Source organism: Carlito syrichta, unplaced genomic scaffold, assembly GCF_000164805.1.
Source record: "Carlito syrichta isolate Samal-C Ts95f unplaced genomic scaffold, Tarsius_syrichta-2.0.1 Scaffold138451, whole genome shotgun sequence".
In the NCBI taxonomy this organism is placed as follows: Eukaryota; Metazoa; Chordata; class Mammalia; order Primates; family Tarsiidae; genus Carlito; species Carlito syrichta.
Window position 1 is genome coordinate 507,438 of NW_007082547.1, and position 13,974 is coordinate 521,411.

A 13,974-nucleotide genomic window follows, 5' to 3' on the forward strand; every position below is an offset into this window, starting at 1 on the left:
CTGTTCCCTGAATGGCTAGATATGCCCCCTGTCTCTTGCCCTCTGTGGGATGGTCCTGTGGCCCCATTGTCTGTGGCTGATTCCCATACTTTATGCAGTATTCTGCTCATGTACCACTTGTCATAGGATCAAACTGGTATCTCTACAAATTCCTCCACTGGTCTTATATTCTTAAAAGAAAGTGGCAGTTATCACTTATTAAGCACAATGGTTGCAGAAGTGACAAGTCATTCTACCAGGGTGGAAACCCCCTGAGAGCAGAGATTCTGTCTTGTGTCTCCAGAGTGAGACTCAAAGTAGGTACCCCTATTATTTTGCATGTATGTGGACCTGTGTAGGGATGGGACTGTGCATAATGCACTTAAAAGGAAGGTGGTTTTATATTGTTAAAGGAAATTAAATTGCAGAGTAGAGATACTTTATAGAAGTGGGGGTCATAAGAAACAGAAACGCGCGGAAGTGAGGGAATAAAAATCCGGATTCCAAACTTTTTGGGGGCACGAGGTGTGCGCTGTCTGGGAGTGTTGTTATGCTAAAGCCGGCCTGCCCTCTGGCTGCTGGAAGTTATACGTGGTTGGCGCCGGCCATTTACCATGTGGTTTCCTTCGAGGTTTCTTTCTCTTGTTTTTGGGGGGGCAGGGAGGCAGGGAGGCAGTATTATTGGTGACATCTGCTTCCAGAGCAGCCTGCCTTCCTGCCACCTTTCTTGTCTTTGGTTATTTTCACTCAGGGGATCTTGCGGGGCGCACTCCCTCTGCTTTCTGGAGGTGATTAATTTCCCAACTCCTTGACATCCCTCTTCCCCATCTAACAAAAGGATGCAAAACTGTCTGAAGTTGGGTACGACTCTTTAGGCACGCTCTGTTGGTCCGGGGCTGCGGTCGCGCGGGGACCCCGGCGGGCGGCGCGTGGGCGCGGCGGGGCGGGGCGGGGCGGCCGCGGCTGACGTGTCTCGGCGGGATTGGAGCCGCCGCCCTATATAGCAGCCGGGGCCCGGGCGCCGCGCCTCGGAGCGCGTCCCGGCTTCTCCCGCGCGGCGGGCGAGCGAGCAAGCAAGTGGACTGACCGGCAGGCTGACCTACCCACGAGTGAGCTACGGCCCGGGCGGGGGCGGGTGGGCGAGGAGCCGGAGAGGGCTGCGCGGAGAAGTTGGGGCGCCGGGGGCGGGGCGGGGTGCGGGGCTGCCGACGTGGAGGGCCGGCCGGGCGGGCGGGGGAGGGGCCTGGGTGCCTCTCGTCCCCCACGCTGGGCCCTCCAGGCCTGCACCCCATCCTCCGGCCCTCCGGTGTCCGCCCTCCCCGCCGTCCAGGTTCCAGTCCGGGCCGTGGGGGGGCCGGCTACGTGTCACCACTGCGCATGGGCCGCAGCGCTGGCACCGAGAGAAGTGCAGAAACTTTCCCAAGTACCGCGGCGCCGCCGGCCCAGCTGCTCGGCGAAAGCAGGGACACCCCCTAAGGGTCTCGCGCCTTCTCCCGGGAGTCTAACGCGGCAACCCCGAGCATTGGCCGCGCGCGGTGGGGGAGGGGCGGCTGACCTGGGCCCAGGTCTGTGACGTTGGCGGGGCGGACCTGCTCCCTCCCCTCCGCTCCCCACAGGAGCGCCCCCTCCCCCAGCTCGGACAGCGCTGACCGGCTGGGGGGTGCGTGTAGCCAACAAGGGGGTTCTTGATGCCTACAGCTCCCACGCCGACCGTGGCCGACTGGGGTCTTTATCCCCCAGGTAGCAGCGGGGCAGGCGCCTGGGTTTGAGGCCGGGCGGCGGGACAGGGGCGCGGGGCAGCCCACGCAGCACCTCCACCTGCCGCGCTTGCTCCGCGCCAGTCTACGTGGTCCGGAGGGAGAAGCTGGTCTCTTCCAGGCCGGAGTACAACTTGGACGTGCCCCAGGGTCCGCGGATGAAAAATACATTACGGAAAAATACCGAATTTGGATGAAAGGCCGGGAGGCCGAGTGGGTTCCTGTCCCTTTAAGCCTGTCCCCGCCCGCGGGCTCTCGTGGTCTGTGGGAGGGCCGTGCTGAGGTGGCATCTGCGAAAGTTCCTCCATGCAGGACGGTGCTGACTTCCAGAACTTGGTAAAGAGCACAAGAGCTTCTCTCCGCTAGTCTACAGTGGTTTCACTGGTGACTTTTCTTAGATTTAGATTTTGTGATCTTTGAGTTGGATCGGGATTTTAGTTTTCTATTCTGAAGTTTGTTTTGTGGTCTTGAGCAATTTGAAAAAAAAATCCCTTGCAAGATTTCTCTGGGGATAGATTTCAGCTGCAGGATTTTTTTTTAATACTCTCCATACTCAGTCCTGTCTAGTGTGTAAAGCCCTTGAGGGTCTCATTAGTGAGGCTGAACTAAAATTCTTTCTGGATTAATACTACTGAATTCTCTTCACAGACTGTTGCCCTTTGAATATGTAGTTGGCAAAACTTATGCAAGGGAATCAACTTAAATACTTCCTTGTTTAGAAGCAAAAAGTGGAATCCTTTAAAACCTTTTCTGTTGCCGTCCATTTTATTGGCTCCAGGTTTCCCACATAATTAAGGCACAGCTGTCATGACTTCCATGTTTCTGCCTTGCCAGAGTCAAGGGTGCTCCACACTTCTTAGGGTGGGAGAAGGTCTTGGCTTCTGCCCTTCTTCCTTTAGTTCTAGTTCTGTTTGCTGCATAGATATATCTTGAGATGTGACCTTTTTGCTGCAGACATTTACACTCTAGAACAAAATTTAAAGTTTAGGTTCAGTTTGAGGTTTGCATTAGGTGGACTCAAATGCTGATTGATCCAGGTTTCCTGGTGGGGAAAGTAGTTGAGAGCAACCAAAATGATGAAGAGACCGAGGCCGTATAAGAGTACCCAAAGGAGATAATAAACGGTGCCATACCTGCCAGAAGGAGTCATGTAGGAGAACTGGAATGGGGAAGGAAGTTGTAGATTTTGTCCTAACTTGAGGTAGACCTGGGCTCCCTGGGAAGTCCATGCATTTCCTCTCCCTGGTGGTGTTCAAAAACTAGGTTAGCGTAATCTCTAACGTTCCTTTCAATCCTGATTTGAGCAATATTAAATCTAGTGAGAAACTGAGATACCAAATGTTTGGCTTCTGTTTTTTTGGTAACTGGCCTTGCCTGAGGTCTCCTGGGAGCTTAAGATAGCAAATGGAAGAGCTGAGAAGGCATGCACACTCAACCCTGATCACTGTCCTGAGATTGTTGAAAGATTCTGTTGGAACAGGATTAAGCCTCTTGAGTGTTGTCTGTGAAGGCAGAGCTAGGAGCGGTGGATCAAACCTTGGGGTATTCATGGAGCTGTGGGGACAGCTTTTTCAGGCAAGTGGACCACTGGGCTGGACATCACTGGATTGGGGGCACAGAAAGACGAATGAGACTGGTTTTTAATAAAATCTTACCCAGACCCAAATGGATGAGGTCACCATTTACATGTGTCATCAGATACTTGTTTTAAAAGCAGAGTTTTGAGTTGTTTGGAAGAAAAAGAAAATCTTGTTTGATGATACCACAACCCTAGATGTTAAACGTGTCTCTGGTTGGGATCCATTCGTTTCAAGCTCTGACAAACTGCCATTTGAAATCTGGAGGCTATGGACCCAGTATATCCTGTCAGACCAGTCTGAAGTTTTCTGGAGGTCCACTCTGTGCCCTTTGCTGGCTGCTGGAGGGCCTGTGCACATGTGGGGAACACTAGAGGCTGTGCCCCAGATTCTCCTCAGACATGGTAGTAGACATGGCTTGATAAGGGGGTGGGTTTCTGGGCTTAAGAAGTGGCATTGGAACCTGGGACTGTGCCAGGAAGAAGGTCAGCAGACAAGAGTGCTCACAGCCCAAGCTGGAGGACTGCAGGAGACAAGAGGGTGGGTGCATGCGGCCAAGACAAGTGCCATCGGATGCCTGTTGGGGCACCTTGGCCTAGAATACCCAATCTTGCTCTCAGACTGGCAGAACACTTGGAATCTCAAGGGACACTTGCCAACTTGTAAATGTGCTGCTGTGACACTTTAACAGAGAAATTGTCTTATCTTTAATCTTTAAAACTTGCAGATTATACTTTCTTCTTTTTCTTGTTCTTTTTTTTGGAGTCAGAGTTTCACTGTTGTCCAAGCTGGAGTGCAGTGGCACACCACACCTGGCTTTTTTTTCCCTTCTTCTTCTAGAGACCAAGTTTTCACTGGGTGTTGCCCAGGCTGGATTTGAACTCCTGGTTTCAGGTGATCTTTCCACCTCTGCCTTTCAAAGTCCAGGAATTACAGGCGTGAACCACTGTGCCCAGCCTTAAATAGAATGTTCTTATTCAGTTTGTCCCACTTTTCCCCCTCTTTGGTCTTGGCGTACATCTGTGTGTCTGGGGCTTTGGCTTGTAGTATACCACCTAGGTGACTCAAGCCCTGCACTTAGAGTTTTTCAGAAATCATGATAAGGATTGCAGTCCTGAAATGCCACTGGTCCACATCCTCTGCTAGGAGAGTGAGACCCTTTCAGTCCAGTCTGTTGTTGTACCCCCATTGCCATGAACTGCCTTTCCAGCTTCTGACCACGTGGCTTATGGGCAGTATATTGGGATGTTATTCTCTAATTGAGTAGTATGTTGCTGTTACTGTTTTTTCTCTCATTTTAGACACATGATTTACCCCTGTCAGAAAGTCCACTTTTTCATAGTTGAGGAGCACGTATAGTTGCAGGCCTCCCCTATCCAGAAGTCCCTTAAGGCGAGGTGACTCACACTCTTACTTTACGTAGTTCTTGGTCCTCCCCAGACAGCTTTTGAAGGTTCCTAACAAGTCTGCTCTTTTATGACCTGGTTTCTAAGTCCCCAGTGGATTAGAAGGAACTAAAGGACTTTTACAGGATATCGGCAAGAAGAGCAAAGTAACTGCAAAATATGCAGAAAACTTTTTTTTTGAGTTGTAATCTCACTCTGTCGCCCAGGCTGGAATGCAGTGGCACAATCAGGACTTACTGGAGTCTTGACCTACTGGGCTCAGGTGATTCTTCCATTTCGGCCTCTTGAGTAGTTGGGACTACAGGCACACGCCACCATACTTGGCCAGAGAACTCATAAGAGCTCTCGAGGTCTGCATTCTGTTGTGGGTCAGAGCCTACCCTCACAACCCTTTGGGCTCAGCAGGAGGTCACAGGAAGTACAAGGAAGATGATACCACCGTGCAAAAGAACACCATCAATTTTGTGAGGATTTGACTTCAAATGGTTACATTTTAAACTTTTTGGCACTTAGGGATCACTTCCTCAGGTCCCTGGAAACATTGCCCTCTGAAAGTTGTAGCTGGTTTGGGTTTTGTTGTAAAATGTTTGTGTGAAGTGAATGGCTTAAGAGTGGAGCAGGCAAGACCTCATCTCTACAATAAAATCAAAAACTTAGCTGGGCGTGGTAGCGCGCGCCTGTAATTCTGGCTACCCGGAAGACTGAGGCGGAAGGATCACCGGAGCCCAGCAGGTCCAGGCTGCGGTGGCCGGGAGCGGCTACTGCACTCCAGTCTGAGCGACAGAGTGAGACTCCAACTCAAAAAAAAAAAAAGAGCGGAGCTTTCATTTTTTTTTCCTCCAAAAAACTTGCTTACGGTCGGTAGTCAAAGTGTAAATAATATTTTGACCTTTTCGGGTTGGGAGGTAAAGAGGTCTGGGTTGTAAAATGTAGAAAAGTAACTTTTCTCTGGTGTTCTCCCTCTTCTCTTGCTCTTCCTATCCCACACTAGCAAAAGCTGGCAGGCTGACAGAAGCGGCCTCAGGACGGACTTCCTGGCTTCTGACCCTTTTGCTGGTAAGTTTGATTGTCCTTTCTAAAGCCCGTCCCTGGACTGTGTATGGACCTGGGAGCATGAGGATGTATATTTTCTTAGTCCTGTGTGTACCTTCTTTCATTATATTGCATCCTCAAGTTTCAAGTGGTTCCTTGGAGACATCACTATAACTTCACCTCTCAGCACAAGTGTTCAGTAGACATGTGCCCTTCAGATAATGTCATCTGGCTTCCATCTGTCTTTAATCTTTTTTTCTTAAATGAGAATTGTGTTAATTTAGGATTATTTGAATTTGGGTCTTCTCTTTAGAAATGCAGAGCATATTTTTCTTAACTTGGAAAGAGGTCTTGTGTTATAAAAATTACAGTAAAACTTCTTATTAAATTACCTCGCCCTCTTATACTTTTTCCAAGGTTGTACAAGTAGTTGATGTACATTTGTGTGAAGAAAATGAGTTATTCCTCGTTATAGTAGTTGGGAGCTTATCTGAAATTAGGAGGAAGGAAGGAGAGGAAGCTAGCACCCCTACCTCAGAATGCTGAATGCACCCTATTATCCAAATAAGGGAGCTGTGGCTTTCAGAGTCCATAGCCCACTGAGTACTGTAAGCCCTCCTACTGTGAGCCCCATCCCCCACCTGGGAAACAGAATGGAGGAGAATAATAAGCACATATCAGAGGCATTTAGTACAATTTGTGGGCCTGTTTATTGTTACCACAAAGCATTGTGCGACTGCTGCATCCTCCACGCAGCTACCACCACCAGCCTGCCTAGTTAACGCCACACAGCTACCACTGCTGACCTGGTTAATTGGAGATTGTGAAGTGGTTCCATTAGGGCCCTTGGCTGCACCTTTTGGATACTGGTTGGTTCTTAGTACCAATTGTTGTGATGTATTTTGTAAGCTTCAAGAGGCATATTGTAAACAAATTAACAAAATAACTGAGGTAACTTAGGAGTATGATCCTGGTGTTGATCTGTGCCTGAGAGCTAGGTCAGGCAGATGACAAGTTCCAGTCCCTCCACTCATGTAGGTGGCAGAGGATAATGCAGACTGTCTCTCTGTGGCCCCTTGGGTAGACAAGTGAGTACAGACTCCCCTGAGTGGATCCCTTGTCTCCTCAATTACTTGTGTTTTATTTTGTTTTTTGAGTTAGGGTCTTACTCTCTTGCCCAGGCTGTAGTGCAGTGGCACAATCATGACTCACTGCAGCCTCAACTTCTCGGGCTCTGGTGATCCTTCTGCTTCAGCCTCCCAGGTAGCTGCGACTATAGGCACATACCACCATACCTGGCTGATTTTTTTTGTTGAGACAAAGTCTTGCTATGTTGCCCAAGTTGCTCTCAAACTCCTGAACTCAAGCAGTCCTCTTGCCTAGACCTCTCAAAATGTTGGGATTACAGGCATGAGCCACCTCACCCAGCCACAGGCAGCTTTTGAGAAGACAGTTAACTAGCTGTTCTAGGACTGGACTTTACTTACTTTTTTTTTTTTCATTTCATCACTTATTGAGAGTTTGATATCAACTTACATAAGAGGTTGTGAGGAAAACAAAAAGGTATATAGTTTGCTAGGAAGAGAATGCAACCCTTGGCTAAAACTCTTAGGTTAGCAGTCTCATAGATAATTGAGAGTTGTACTTTTGACTCTGACTTCTTTTTTGCTTTAGTGGCTTACCCGGATTGTGTGTAGGCGTGTGATCAACCATGAGCTCCGTTGCAGTTTTGACCCAAGAGAGCTTTGCTGAACACCGAAGTGGGCTGGTTCCTCAACAGATCAAAGGTGACAGCCCCATTATGTGCTCTTCTTGTTACCCTCTAAGACATTGCTAAGGCAATCCTTAACAAATCTCATGCCCTTTCCAGAAGTACCTTTTAGTCCTGTGGTTGTGAGACAAGAAGGGCCTATTGCCTTGTGCACTCTTGGTTTTGTACTGTGTGCAAGGGGAGTTGGTCAGGCATGAGGGAATGAATCAAATTTGAAATGTGGACTACTTTCTGGTTCACATTTGGTAATTAATGCAGCGCTTTTCAAAACTGCTGTCTCTCAATTGTGAGGAACTAGAATCTGGGATTTGAAGTGTCCCAGAGCATTGTCAAGCCCTTCTTGAAGATGAATGCTGGGGGGCCCTGGCTTTTGAGCTCTTGAAGGCAGCTGGCCAAAATCAAGAACAAAGCTGTACAATTAAATAGAGTGCAACCCACATATATACTTTAGAATTTTATGGTACCTATGTTAAGTGAAAAGGAACAGGTGACATTAATTTTTATATTTAGCCTACTATGTGTAAAACGTGGTCATTATAAAATTTTTTTTTTCTTTTTTGAGTTGAAGTTTCACTCTGTTGCCCAGGCTGGAGTGCAGTGGCATGCTCATGGCCACTGCAGTCTCGGCTTGCTTGGCTCAGGCAATCCTTCCACCTCAGTCTTACAAGTAGCTGGAAATACAGGGGTCCGTCACCATGCCCAGCTATATAACATCTCTTTAATGTAAAAAAAAAAAAAAAAAAACACTGATATTTTACTTTTTTTTTTTTTTTTGAGTCAGAGTCTTACTCTGTCACCCATACTAGAGTGCAGTGGCACACTCATGCCACCCACCTGCTTGGCTCCAGCGATCCTTCCACCTCAGCCTTCCAAGTAGTCAGAACTACAGGCATGCCCTACTACACCCGGCTAGTTTTTTTGTTTTATTGTAGAGATGTGGTCTTGCCAAGTTGTCCAGGCTGGTCTTGAATCCGCAGGCTCAGGCAATCCACTCACCTCGGCCTCCCAAAGTGCTGGGATTACAGGCTGAGCCACCGAGCCCAGCCTATTCTTTTTTTTTTCTTCAAAATCTGATGTGTATTTACAACTGCAAGACATTTTTACTTGAATGCTAAATTTTCATCCAAAATCCTTGCTCTGTTTTAAGATCTCATAAAAATGTTCATTTGAAAGAATAGATTATTCTACTCCAGTTTGTTTCAGACGTACTTAAACGTTTTCCAATAACTGAATTGAATATCAGTTCTAAAATTAAAATTTAACATTTACTTCCTCGGTCACATTTCACAGGCTTATTTCTAGTTCTTGCTGTGTTGAGTTCATTTCCAGAAGCTACTTTGTTTTGGGGGCCCGGGATCTCCCTACTTAAGCCAGCTACGCTGTGAAGTCTGTGTTGTTTCCCTTTCTAGAAAGAGAAAATGGCACAGAAAAAAATTCAGCCACCTGTCACGTCAGCACTGTTGGGGTGGCATGGCTGTGTGGCTAGAAAGTGTGGACCTGGACCCAGACATAAGCCTTTGATTCCAAAGGTCACCGCTCTGTTCTCTGCACATCCATTCATGGTGTTCTGGCCTTACTATTGCCAGATAGTGGAGGAGTGCTCAGCTCTGGAGACTTAAGGTTGTCTAAAATATAGTCATTGCCCTTGCTTTCATGGAGATTGTAGTTAATGGGACAAAAATATGTACAAATTGGGCACTGTGGAAGATGGAAGTCATAATCATGGAATCTGATTTGCACAAGTCTGCTGTTCCTTGCCTTTGGTAGGAGAGATCAGAGACAGCAGCTCCCACAAGAGTTATTTTCAACATTGTTCATTACTGTGGGACATCGGTTGGTATTCGCCTCCAAGACAATTCTCATAGGCAATGCTGGGCCAACATTGTTTTACTTTGAAAACTTAAGGGCCTGCTCCGTGACCACCACTGTCAAGGTTGTGATTTTTTTAAGTATGGTTTTGGAATAATCTTAAGAAAAATTGCTGTGGCAAGGTCTACCTTCAGGGGTCTTACCTCAGTAGGGGAATGGGGCTCATAGTGTTTGAACTGCCTGTTCATAGGGAAGGTCTTGTGGTGGAGAGTCTCTGACCTCCTCCAGTTCCCACATTCAGAAAGGGTACTGGGCCTGGTGACCCCCTAGAGTCCTTTCCAGTCACTATGAATGAGGAAAGTGGGGATGGGGTGAAGTCCTTGGAGCAGTTGGTGTTTTTTGTTGTTTTTTTAAACACTAAAACCCTTGAAGTGGTCCATATAATGCTGAAAGTAGTGTGCTTCCTCTTAATCTATGTTGGTTGGTCCAGTTGCCACTCTAAATTCGGAAGAGGAGAGCGACCCTCCAACCTACAAGGATGCCTTCCCTCCACTTCCCGAGAAAGCAGTCTGTTTGGAAAGTGCCCTGGAGCCTGCTGGAGCCTGGGGTAACAAGATCCGGCCCATCAAGGCTTCTGTCATCACTCAGGTAGAAAAACCATTCCTTCTTAACCTATCCCTCCAAGTAGGAAGTTGTAGGAGCTGATGGAAGGACTTTTAAACATGGCAAAAATAAGAGTACGTTGAGTAGATAAAGGGAGGAGGCCTTCAGGTTAATCACCCCTTTGCAAGCTCCTGTTGAACATAGCTTCTGTCATGTTCACCTGTATCCTAGCACCCAGAAGCTTTGGCACAGTCAGTTTGCAGGCAGTATTTGTCAAATTAATGGGTCCCATTTGCTGTTTTCCTCACTGCAGTCCAGTCCCTGCTCTCAACTCCTGAAACTGCTAGTACTTTCCACTTATCAAGAACTGGTCTGTCTACTCATCCCATGTTCTTGAAGCAGTTAACCACTTTCTTAGTTTTCTTTGACTTCACTAGGCCTTCTCTCTGCTCCCTGAATTTGAGATGTTGGCTGGCTTCAAAGCTTCAGTATGAACTCATGTCTGGTCATGGTGGAAGATTACTGTTCATGTGCCAGGAGGTCTTCTCTGAACTCTAGATTTATAATCAGCCACATCCTGATGCTTCCACTTTAACCTGTTATGTTTTTAATAATTTTGTTAAATGTACCACTGTCTACTTGATGGCTCAGGTCTCAAACCAGGGTAGTGAATTCCTCCTGCTTCCACCTGCCCTCCTCTCTCTTCCATAGAGCAGCTAAACCCTGAGCCCTTAAGCAGAGTGTGTCTTGCTTGAAACCATTTGACTTTTACCACAGGGTGCGCTGGGTGATCCTCTTAACCATACCCTTCTGGTGTGCTCAGGAGACTCTACCTCATCTGACTCCTCCTTGGCTTTCCTGTCTGCAAACCCTTGGTCTTTTGCTGGTACCCTTTCTTCTCCTCCTAGCCTAGATAGATGGCTGCCTTATCTCTTTAGGAAGGTCTTTACTGGCCATCCCCAGTGTAGCTTCCTCCCATCCCTCCTACCCCAACTCTCAACTCCCTGTTAATATCTGTCACAGCACTCACTGTCTCCTCTTATTCATTTGGGTAATGGGTGTACTTCTTTTAACTAGAGTGTGAGTGTCAGTCTCCTGACCATAGGTGCTTCTCCTTATATTTCAACTGCTTTGTTCTGGGGCTTAGAGCGGTGCCTGTGGTGGGGGCTACATAGTGAGTGATTGATAATGAATACGTATTCTTTACTCCCTGTCTGTTGACCTTCTTTGTTGTCTTTGACCTCTTAACCTTCACTCTTTTGATCCAAACAGGTGTTCCATGTACCCCTGGAAGAGAGAAAATATAAGGACATGAACCAATTTGGAGAAGGTGAACAAGCAAAAATCTGCCTTGAGATCATGCAGAGGACCGGTGCTCACCTGGAGCTGTCACTGGCTAAAGACCAAGGCCTCTCCATCATGGTCTCGGGGAAGCTAGACGCTGTCATGAAAGCACGGAAGGACATTGTTGCTAGACTGCAGACTCAGGTGAGTGGCCCCAAGCCTAGTTCTCCTGACTGACTGTACTGTGCTGTGTTATAGCCTGACATGGGGCTAGAACTTTACTGAACTCTTCTACCAGGGGGCAGTTGAGTTATTTGGAGTTAGGACAGCAACATTCAGCACTTTCTGGCATGTTTAGTTAAAAAAAAAAAATGAAACAAAACAAAATAAGCCCACTAAATCAGTAACAGATCTAGGATGCCTACTATTTTTGCTATTTGAGTGAATAAACTGAATATTATTATTATTATTTTTTTAAGAGACAGGATCTCACTGTGTTGCCCAGTGTAGAGTGCAGTGACTATTCCCACATGCAGTTATAGCACATTGGAGCCTCAAATTCCTGGGCTCGAGTGATTCTTCTGCCTCAGCCTCCCAAGTAGCTGGAAATACAGGCATACCACCATGCCTGTCTGAACTGAAAATTAAAGACTTGACTGGGCATGGTGGCTCACACCTGTAATACCAGCAAATCTAGTTAAAAGAAGGATCACTTGAATCTAGGAGTTTGAGACCAACTTAGGCAACATAGTGAGGCCTCATCTCTACAAAAAAAGGTCAAATAATTAGCCAAGCATGGTGATGTGCATCTGTATTCCCAGCTACTTGGGAGACTAAGACAGGATTGCCTGAGTCCAGGATGTCAAGACTGTGGTAGTGTGTGCCATTTCACTCTAGCTTGGACAACAGAGTGAGACTCCAGCTCAAAAAAGAAAAAGAAATTAAAGACTTGTCCCAGTTCAAAAAACTTAAAAGAAACTGGGCTCGCTGGGTGGTATAGATGGGCAGTTCCTAGTGTTTTGCTAGTGCATTTGTTAAATACACTTTTCTAGGCCCCAAAGTTTGAAGTGCAAATTCTGTTTTGTTTTTAAACGAGTTCTCTAGTCCTTGGTAGTCTGATGCCAGTACTTGGACTTTGAGAATTGTTGTAATTAATAAGTAAATAAATCCATTTCTCCCCTCCCTGGAAGCACTTAAAGAATAAGAGAATCTTATGTAGAATGTAGAGAATTTTATTAAAATGTTGCATGACAACTGTTACACTAGATGGATTTATTTAGAAAGGTAGGTTCTTCATACCTGCTGCTCAGCCTTTGTAGGAGCTGGCTTTGAAAGGTGGTGGTTGGAGAGTGAGGATCTCATGGGAAAGAGGTCCCAGGGCAGGAAAACAGGGTATGGCACAGAGAAGGAGCACTACTCAGTGAAGGTCCAGTCCAGCTCTGTCACTTACTCAACCACATCAGGACAGGACATCAGGAGAGTCCCAAATCCCAGCTGGCTTCATGGAATTAAATCATTAAGTGTTAAGCAGATGAAAATGCTGCTTGTAATGGTTTAGCTTTGTGGCTAGTGCATAGTAGGCTCTGAAATTTTTTGCTGTTGTCTACTAGTCAGTGAATATTTGAGCATCTGTTTTGTGATTGAACACTGTTGGGGGAAGGGACACTTCATTGAATATGTGAATCATATGAAGGCTTTTGTCCCAGACTATTCCCCTGACCCTTGATTATTTCAATGCAAATGCCAGACAAATTATTTCACTTAGAAATACTTTAGTGTGACCCCTCTCTTAAATATGCATGCATATCATCAGTGTTCTGTTAATTCAGTTACATTGATAGTGATTTCTTAATGTCATCACCATATTCAACCCAGTCTGTATATAAACTTTTTTCTTTATCTCAGGGACATCTTTTCCAATAGATCTGTTCAAATCAATGTCAAAACAAGTTCTCCACATTGCATTTGATTGTAGAGTCTCAGGTTTCTCATTTTTTAACAGTACCCCCTCCTTTCCCTTTTTAAATGCCATTGATTTATTGGAGAAAGTGGATATTTGGATTATTCTGCTGTTCATCATTTCCTGTGAACTGGTGTTAGACCTCTAGGAGCTTCCACATTCAACTTGTTTGGAAGAAAACTTTGTAGGTGATGCTGTGTACTTGGTGTTATAGCTGGTTGTTCTAGTACTAATTTTGAAATTGATCGGATTGTTGTCAGTCTAATTAGTCCTTTATAAAATTCCTTGTCAATCTTTTGCTTTATAGTTTTACCATCCATTGGTGATCACTGCCTAAATTAGTTAAGGGTTGCAAATGATGGTTTTCTGATTCTATCCCTGCTCATACATTAGTTGATAATTCTTGTAAAGAACTTTTCTTCGTCAGCAGTTGAGTGGGAAGTGCCAGATAAATAATTGAGCCTTCTCTCCACGTCAGTTTTTAAACTAAATTGGCACTCTGGCATTTTCAGTGTTGATCAGTGAGTCTTTTTAGTGTCAGTTTGAACTTAATTTCTGATGTGTTTAAATTGCAGTCCTACTTTATGCTAAAATTGCCACATCTTTGGTCCTGTAACCCTGTCACGTTTGCTCCCTGTATCTTTCTGTCATAACCCACTGATATCGATAACTTTTTAATTTCTAACACATAAAGATGTGTCAGGGCTGGTGCGGTGGCTCACACCTATAATCCCACCACTTTGGGAGGCCGAGGTGAGAGGATTGCCTGAGCCCACGGGTTTGAAACCAGCCTGGG

The 13,974-nt window shown here is 46.1% G+C and overlaps 1 protein-coding gene across 5 annotated transcripts in view; it reads left to right on the forward strand.

Annotated features, from left to right (window-relative positions):
• Window positions 1-13,974, forward strand: part of HDLBP (high density lipoprotein binding protein) — an 88,678-nt gene that overhangs the window by 38,475 nt on the left and 36,229 nt on the right. For 3 of the 5 annotated variants that reach the window (XM_008049848.2, XM_008049850.2, XM_021708460.1), the window contains 4 exons: window positions 5,711-5,775; window positions 7,426-7,538; window positions 9,822-9,979; window positions 11,207-11,422. In XM_008049848.2, the coding sequence (XP_008048039.1) occupies window positions 7,463-7,538; window positions 9,822-9,979; window positions 11,207-11,422 (450 nt within the window). In that variant the 5' untranslated portion in view covers window positions 5,711-5,775; window positions 7,426-7,462. Of the gene's footprint in view, window positions 1-2,018; window positions 2,073-4,614; window positions 4,711-5,710; window positions 5,776-7,425; window positions 7,539-9,821; window positions 9,980-11,206; window positions 11,423-13,974 lie in introns of those variants that run through there. The other 2 variants (XM_021708461.1, XM_008049849.1) reach the window with 2 other exon arrangements.